General features: G+C 36.4%; 1 protein-coding gene across 1 annotated transcript in view; it reads right to left on the minus strand.

Annotated features, from left to right (window-relative positions):
• The window catches only part of LOC106471085 (ribosomal protein S6 kinase beta-1-like), a 57,485-nt gene that overhangs the window by 28,685 nt on the left and 19,119 nt on the right, over window positions 1–9,681 (minus strand). Inside the window, exon 5 of the mRNA XM_013931673.2 lies at window positions 712–1,148. Within this exon, the coding sequence (XP_013787127.1) occupies window positions 712–1,148 (437 nt within the window). The remainder of the gene's footprint in view (window positions 1–711; window positions 1,149–9,681) is intronic.

Below are 9,681 nucleotides of genomic sequence, written 5' to 3' on the forward strand. Positions count from 1 at the left end.
AGTTCTGCTCCCCTCTATCCACTTTCCAGATCTCCTTCCCTCCTCCTTGGGATCGTACCTCCTCCAGTCGTCTTGCCGAGACCTCCTACACAAAGGTGCTAGCAAATGGGTGGTGCCCACTCAACCAGGATTTTACTCCCCTCTATTTGTTGTGTGCAAAAATATGGGAGATTGCAGACCCATCATAGATCTTTTCCAGGTGTATACTTATCTGGAGACACCTCACTTCACCATGGAGTCCTACCTCTCATTTCAGTGGGTTTTTTCCCTGGGAGTTTGGATGAGCAAGTTAGATGTGACAGATGCCTATCTTCATACTGGAATTGCCTCAGTGTCCCATTGTTTTCTTCATTTCGTCAGGGTTTTGTCTTTCAGTTCTGGGCACCTGCTATTTGGACTTTCATCAGCTCCATATGTGTTTTGTCAAATGCTCTTTTGCATGCCATCATCACTCGCTGGGTCTTTGGACTCACCATTACATGGATGACTGGCTACTGCTTGCCTCTTCCCATGCACAGTCAGTCACTCACACCTACTTACTTCGTTGAGAAGCTGCTTGGGTGGGGTTTCTCATCAATTTGGAGAAGTGCTTTACTGCCCTCATGCATTATCTTATTAATTTGGGGGTTCTCTTCAATTCCCATCTCAGTTGGGCCAAGCCTTTTCCACCTCGGCTCCGGGGTATGGAGTGGGTAGTCATGAAGGCTCTACCTTCTCCTTCTCTCTCTTTGGGGATGTGGGCTTCCTTGGAAGCTCTCATTCCCTTCAGTTGGGCACATGTACATTTCCTTCATTGGATGCTTCTTGACCAGTGGAACTTCTTCCATAATCCCTTGAACCATCCCATCACCCTTCCACCTGGGATCAGGGATGACCTTGCTTGTTGGCTCAACAGAGACTTGACCACGGTGCGGGTTCCCATTCCTCTGCCTCATAGAGCAACCAGAAGAACACAACAGGGAGTGGTCTGCATAAGGGAAATGACTATGGAGAGGAGTCTGATCAGAGCGTAGGCATATAGGTGAAGACCTCTCCAATCTCAACTGAAAGCATCCACCCTTCAAGCTGAGAGGTGAGGAACTAGATACCAGTTGAGAACATACCCATTGAAATACCTGAAGATGAAGTGACCACTTTGTGGGGACAACCTAGTTAGGACAGGATAAGCAATCAACCACAAGATTCATAATTCCAGGAACATGACATGCCAGAACCATCATAACGTAGTCATTGGCCTAATACAGGAGATCCAGAGTGAGAAACACAGAGATCTGGACTTTTTTCCCCCTTGCTTGGTGATATAGTGAAATTGTCAGAATGAACCATTACCACCCGCAGAGAGGGGAGGAAATGATACATAGCCTGATGAGCTGCCAAAGGTTTCAGGATGTTGATACGGAGAGTAGCCTCCTCGACTGATTACTAACCCAAAATCTCTTAGGAATCGAGGAAAACCACCCAACCCACCAAGGAAGCATCTGTGATGAGACTTGGGGATATTGGCTGTCTCAGTTGTAGTTTCTTCTGCTCTGTCCGTTACATCAAAAATAAGCTGCTGCAGCTTCCATTCAATTAAAAACACAAACTATTCAATATCCTACCTTCTTGATTTGCTGAGATATCAAAAAATTTGTAAAACCCACCAGAGAAGCCTTCCCCCTCTCTCTCGCTCTCTAACTTTTGATACTGATTTGCTAATCAACCTTACATGACTGATGGACATAGTTATAAATAACAGAAAGAGCAGATTCTATGATCATTGTTGTGCTACTCATTATCAAAGTAAAAAAGGTTTTAACCTATTCATAACTTAAACAGAAAGGCAGATAAATTAGTTATTTTGTGACATTCTATTCTGATGACTGATACATTTTTAGAATCATAAATGCATATTTGAAAGCTATATTAATTTTTTAGCCACTCAAGTTTGTAAGACTCAATGATGCTTAAGGAAGAAGGTCAACTCAAGTGCAAACAAACCATTTGAGTATACATAAAGTACTAATAATCCTTATTTTTATGTACATTTTTTTTATTATTGTTACATACTTTCAACAAAAGTGACTAAAATTTAAACGTTATAAATACTCAACCTAAAAAACTCCAGTAAAATAAAAAGTAAAATGGCTAAATTTACACTAGCTTGAGTATCATGAAACATAACACTCAGATTACATTAGCTCTACATGAAATAGCTAATGGACACCATCATGATTTATTGCTTTTGATGCAAAATAACTGTTCCAGTGGGTACAAACTACAGCAATAAATAAAACCATAAATTAAGTAAAAGTAAATGTGAAAGGATTAATAGTTGAAACTGTTAAGTAACTTTCTGGTCAACACTATAGTCAGTGCAGGGTTAAAATTGGTATTATTCAATTTACTTCATAGTTTGCAACTTTGCATTTCAGTGCTTTGATTATTACACTATAGCTAGTGTTAGGGTAAAGCAAATAAGAGATAAAATATTAAAGTTCACAAAAAAAACTTGTATTCATTTAGGAGGTTCTAGAGCTTATGTAAATGAAATATGAAACCGTAAGGTGAAAACCACCTTTCACTCACATTGATTCAGTGAAGGTTTCAGAAATTCAGACAAATCTTTAACAGAAATGCTTAATTACAAAATCTGTTTTTGTTTTTTGTGTATAATAGATTTTTATTGTTTGCTAAAAGCTTGCCAAATTTCATGTATAGCTTAAAAGATTTAAGCACTTTATATTCATGTGAAATTTTAGACTTCCCGACAACTCCCACGACTACGTTGTCCTTAGCTAATTCTAAGAGTGTCACTCCTCCTTATTCCCCCTTTAAAAAATTGATAAACAAATGCACAGCAATGACATTAGAACATTTTTATTAAAATAACATGCTCCAAAGGGTATGACTGAAAAATTACAAAAATACATAGCATGTATTGGCTTTTTTGTTAATAGTCAGCATTGTTACTTGTCGTTGATAACAACTGACAAAACTTCAGTGTTAACATCACCATGTGCTGTCTTATTCAGGAAGGTTGGCTGTTGTTTAGATACAAGTATAGAAAAGCAATTAACTCAAGAAATAAATTATTAACTATAAGGATAATGTCGGTTATTGTCACATAAAATAACTGATTAATTAAAATAATGATTAAACTTATTAATGTTATGAAAATAATCAAAAGTTAATATTTTCTTACTCTGAAAATGTATTTCCAGTAGGTACTTACCTCCTAACACCCATCCTGGTTTGCCCTCTAAGCATTACCAAAAAAAATTTCACAAGCACACCCTTCATTTTTGTCCCATTTCAGAACATGTACTGATTATGTGACTACCTCCCACCAATCATATTTGCACCATCTATACTAGTGCAGTTAGCTCCCACTACTATTGTAGCACAAACCTCAATTTAGAGAATTGGCAGGTACAAACAAGAAACACTGGCATATCAGTGGGTGGGAAATGGGGGAGAGGAGGTAAACACCTATTCAGAGTAATAAAATGTTAACTTCAGAAACAGTACTACATCTTCTCACACAAAGCTAGAATCCCACATTGCAAGGTGGCGGGGCCGATGAAGGCATGGCAATATCAATCAAGTGGAGAGAAACCGCTTTGAAAGAACAGGTGTGCCATAATAAGAAAAGAAAGCACACCTGTGGGGTACAGCACTACTTCTGGAACAGGTATGCTCTTCGGCCAGTAACGAACACAGTAATAAATATAGGGTGGAATGTAATAGGCAGGCACCATAGTCTCAAAGCAAGAGAAGTATAGCACCGTTTTGTGAAAAGTGCTGCATAACTATGACGTGAAATAGCACATTGTGGATGAAAATGAAATGTCTAGTGTGGAATCGACAACAGGCCCAAATAAATATGTGCCAAAGGTAGAGTCTTGGGGCACACCGGAACATGTCAACTGCTGTCCAACTAGACAAAAAATCCGGTGGAAACGGCTTGTCTAGGATATTGTGAGCAACAAAAACAATCGTCCCCATCAACAAAAAAAATCAGAGGGAAGCACCCTGAATATGTAGTTTGATGAAAAATTGTCAGATAGTTCGAAATTAGCCCACTGTCACCAGATAGTGCATAATTTGTCCACATACGTAGCAACTGTTAGCATGGGATATAGTGATAGTCAGTCATAGCAAGGTACCTGATAATGTGATATAAGTGTAAGTGACTAGAGTTAAAGGACCATAAATTGTATATGAATAGGCCAAGTGAGGTCTGCCCAGGCATAAACATCCAGGGAAAGGGCCTTGGGATACATCGGATCATGCCAAGTGCAGTCCATCCAGGCAAAAACATCCGTAATCAATAAACATAATGAAAATAGCCCTTTTCTCACCAAGTGTATACATATGAGCTATGAAGTTTTATTTAGTTTACTGTACAAACCCCACTCAGGAGGAAACCTGCATGGTTCACCACTCCAGCAACTGGAAACCAGAAGTAGCAATAATTCCCGTGCTCCACTAAAAGAGGGTGGAATATGTGTTGGGGAGTCTGGAGGAATGACACAATGGAAACAGTGCAATGGGTGTCTGCGATTCCCTATTTTGAAAAGCACAAAGCCCCCGATTGTAATAATCACGGGACATTAGGGATGGGAAAAAATCCCCATCTGCTTTACTCATGAAATCCGTGAGTGACAGTCCTTTATGTATAAAACAATTATAGATATACATATATACACACAAACCACAGGAAAAGTGGCCGGATGTCTTACAGAAACACCCCATCACAACAGTGAGCATTATAGAAGTATACAGATTTAGTGCTAATATAATAATAAACATACCTGACCAGGCAACACCCGCCATCAGGTGGGATTTTGAAATATGATGTATATCAACAAAGTAAGATAAAACATAATATATTGACTTACCCCAGTCAAAGGTAAACAAGGGTGTAGAAATGCCACAGGAGGGTGGCAATACCAGCCCAAGGAAGACACAGCTAGGTTGTGCAAATAATATGCAACAAATGTATTGGGAGTTGTCCACATACCAGCCTGAACAATCTTCTCCAAAGGACGGGAGTTTCGAGCAGCTAAAGACATTGGTAGATGATGAATTTGGTGCAAAGAAACATTACGTAGATGGTGACCTTCCAATGGACACGTCAGAATATGACAGTTGTATGAGTTGACAAACTCAACCACTGAGCATAATAGATGATAGATCATGAGAAACAGTGGAATTCATGGAACATACAGACAGGAACGATAACCACAAAAGGAGGCAGTGTGAGCCATATAACATAGCAGGGAACAATCTAGACAAAACAGTCAATCTGGATCAGAATGGGAGAACAGGTGGGAAATAGGAGAAAGGGCAACCAATATCCTTGGAAAGATTGCTCGATCCATATAGAGGCTGACATACAAAGAATGGTACAGGAAGTGGGAAATAACTATCAGAACAATAACATGCCAGGTGGGGGAGGACATAGGTTTTAAAGGAAAGATGGTACAAGGAACACACTGCAATGGTTCACAATGAGAATCGGACAGGGCATGAAAGACAACACTGAGATTCCAATCTGGCAGAACAATGGGACGTGGCTGATGGACCAGACAAAAGGAACAATCAAAAAAGGAGGGAAATAACTGGGGAAGTGAAGGCAATAGTTGAAACAGAAAGACGGGATGGTCAGAAGTCATGGTGAGTAGATCAAAGTCTGAAGTAAGACCAATGCCTCTGGTTCATAGACAAAGAGGAAAAGCAAATGGTATGGGAAAGGAAAGACTATACATGAAGGGTGAGTCCCTGAGCTGACATAATGGACCAAACAAAAGCCACATATAAAGATTGAGTTTGGTAACATTGGAATGAAATCACGTCCTATTGTAGTTGTCAGATGAGAGATCAGGACAGAGGGAATGGCAGGGGTTGTTGCTCCAGTAAGAAAATTCAAATTGGTGAAATTGGATCTCAGTGGCAACATGTGATACAGAAGAATGAATATTGGAAAGTTTTGAAATATTTCTTTTTTGAAATTAAGAAAGACAGAACTTGGGTAATATAAAAATTTGAATTGTGATCTTCATTTTTGTATAAAGTTTATTTGTATACTTTGATAATAAAGTTGTTTACATAAATTGTGAATGCATCACTGTGAAAGATTATGACATGCACACTTTGACCCAACTGCTCTTAAAGGATTAAAGTTAATTTTTATTTTATTTTAATTTGTGAAATCTTATGCCTGTCTCTTTTTGTCACTTAAAAAATTATATGTTTCAGAGAAGAAGAATGTTAAATTGATTAAATTATTTTACAGGCAACTATTGTAAGAAATCAAAAAGACACAGTACATACTAAGGCAGAAAGAAATATTTTAGAAGCAGTAAAGGTAAGAACTTTTCCTTTGCTCCCCTTTTCAATAAACTAAGTGAAAGCATAAGTAAATGTATTTTTTTACTTGAGATACTTGAGATAATGAACTATTCTACATTAGGGTAATTTCTTTTGGTATTTTTCCATGTTTGTTGTACCACTTGGTGATCCCTATTTTTCCTATCTATTTCTCTTTTTCCCTTTATATATATATATCATTTGGGTAATCATTGTCATTAGTTATCATGATTATTGTACTATTTGGGTGATTACTGTCATAACCTGGGGTGCTCAGAAACAGTTAGTTTCTCTTCAGCCACTTCATGTTTGTAATCATTGTCATTAGTTATCATGATTATCGTACTATTTGGGTGATTACTGTCATAACCTGGGGTGCTCAGAAACAGTTTGTTTCTCTTCAGCCACTTCATGTCCCTGTCATTATTTATCACAACTGTTTTACAGTTTAGATAATCTCTGTCATTATATTATCAAAGAAGTTTATGGAAATGTTTTGAATGTACTTTAGCCTTAAAAACAGTGATGGCTGGGGTCGACATGTTGGAATTGATATTGATGCTCTGAAGAGCTTGATAAGTCTAACCCAAAGCAACAAACTTGTGAAATGGCCCTGACATTGCATGTCTTTCATGAAACAATATGTAAACATCTAAGGAATATGGGAAAACTCCTTAAAGGTGTTTGGGTGCCTCACAAACTCTCCAATGATCATCATTTCCAACGTATGAACGTTGCTTCATCTCTTCTTAGATGATGATGAAAAATGCAAATATTAAACTTCAAAAACAATGGCTCAGTCCTAGACAAAAACCACTTCCGACCCCAAAACCTGGGTTCCATTCCCAGAAAATGATGCTTTGCATTTGGTAGGACATCAGAGGAGTAATTCATTTCAAACTCCTCAAGCCACAGGGGACTGTCAATGCAGAGATCTATAGTCAGCAACTAAAACGTTTAAATCAAGACCATCAGAAAGGCTCTTCACTCGTGAAGTGGAAAGGTATTCTTCTTCTTCACGACAATACTCGTCTACATGTGGCACGTTTGACGTAACACAAGATTATGGAGTTGGGTTGGGAAGTTCTTCCCCACTCACCATATTCTCCAGATATGGCACCATCAGATTACCATCTTTGTCGTTTGCTGCAACACCATCTTAATGGGAAAATGTATGCAAATGTGTAAGGTGTTAAAAAGGACATCGACATGTTTTTGCTTCAAAGACAAATGATTACTTTAATCAGGACATTAACAACCTGATCGTAAGATGGAAAAGCATCATTGATAAGAATGGAGACTATTTCATTTAATAAATGTTTTGATATACAAGTTGTTCGTGTTTTTCATTTAAAAAAAGTGACATTAATTTCTTGATGACCAAATATATATTGGCTATCTTATCCTGTGTGTAATCTGTCATTATTTATCATGACTATCTTATGGTTTAGGTAATCTCTATCATTATATATAATGACTATCCCACCACATGTGTAATCTGTCATTATTCGTCATGACTATTCTACAGTTTAGGTAATATTTGTCATTATCCTACAGTTTGGGTTATTCCTGTCACGACTCATCATGACAATCCTACAGTTTGAAGGAATAATCCCTGTCATTATATATCATGACTATCCTACCATATATATATATCTAGTTTTGTCCTAAATAAATATGAACAGTTTTAGTGAAGCCTGATATTTTTGTTTTGTGATTTATATTTAAAAGAAGTGTTTTTGGCAGTTTATAAAATATAGGTACCTTTTAAAACAGAAGTTTTTAAAAATAAAAATACTTTGTGTAATTTGAAAAAAAAGTAAGAATGACCATAAAAAAAAAGTAAATGTTATGCATATGCTCTTCAAAACAAACAATAAAGAAGAAGCTAAAAGTAACATTTTGTAAAGTATGAAATACACATAATTTTAAACATATTTGTATTATTTGCAGCACCCTTTTATTGTAGATTTAATTTATGCCTTTCAAACTGGAGGGAAGCTGTACTTGATTTTAGAGTACCTGAGTGGAGGGGAACTCTTCATGCACCTGGAGCGAGAGGGGATTTTTCTAGAAGACACAGCAAGGTGAGGATATATTTTGAATTATAATAAAATCATTGTAGAACTAATTAATTGCAAAGTAGGTAACTTTACTGATGATATAGTTTGGGAAAATGTGCTTATTTGTGTTGGAGAAACATCTACTGTTGGTTATAACTAAAAACATTTAATTTAATTCCTTTTTGCATCACAAACAGTTTTTCTACTTGATTAACCCTATCGCTCCTTTACTGCGCATGACTCAAGGTTTTAAAGTTTTACATTCAAATTTTATTAAACTACTTTTTGTTTATGTTACACCAATTAGAATAGCATAAAATCTTAGCTACTCATCCATATTTAATAGTATACAAGTTTTAAGTTCTTAATTCTACAAGAAAATATTTAAAAAAATCCACTAGTGTGACCCTCGTGACACATTTTCTCTTAGCATGTCATCATCCCTATTTTATCCATCACCCCCTCGAAAATGTACAAAATGTAAAATATTCTATAAAAAAGGTTATTGCTCAGACAAACCATAATTTTTATAACTTTCAATTTTGTTTGGTTACAGAGCTATCGAATAGAAAATCAGCCCCTCCTGCCACACCCACGTGTCACATCCTCTCTTTCCCAATTCATTGATATTTCTCTCTTTCATTTCATTATATATTACCTATAACCAATAGAAAGTCAAGGTTTTCGTCTATCAAATGACGTATTGTATAACGTTCTGATCCGTTAAATTTCAATTTCATTCAGAGTAGTAACAATGTTCCTGTTGGGAAAGTTAACAACTGGCTTGGATGAATTTGTAATGGCTCTTGTCGCATAGTTAGAAAGCCACGGTAATTTTGAGAGGTAAGAATTGTTAAGTGCATTACTATAATCACTATAAAAAAATCAGGCTTAACTCTCCTCGACAATCAAGGGCAAGAAAAAAGAAGATTGGGTAAGCACTTTATTTTTTGTTTGTCTTATTTATTCTTATAAAAGTAACTAAAAGCTAAAAACATAGATCTATTTAAGTTATATAAAACTAGATTAAGTAAAATAAGTAATAATAATAATATAATTAAAATGGTTCACGAGGCATGCACGCGAGCAGCTTATGGGTAATGTATTTGTTGATTCACATTCAAAATTTTATTGAGCTACAGTTTCATGAATTTATGTAAATAAGTTTGGTATGAAACTGTAGATTATAAATCAAATCTTAAAACTATACATTACTCAATTTGTTAATTTAAAAGTAAATATTAAACAAGAGAAAAACACCAAT

Source organism: Limulus polyphemus, unplaced genomic scaffold (genome assembly GCF_000517525.1).
Source record: "Limulus polyphemus unplaced genomic scaffold, Limulus_polyphemus-2.1.2 Scaffold4400, whole genome shotgun sequence".
Classification (NCBI taxonomy): domain Eukaryota; kingdom Metazoa; phylum Arthropoda; class Merostomata; order Xiphosura; family Limulidae; genus Limulus; species Limulus polyphemus.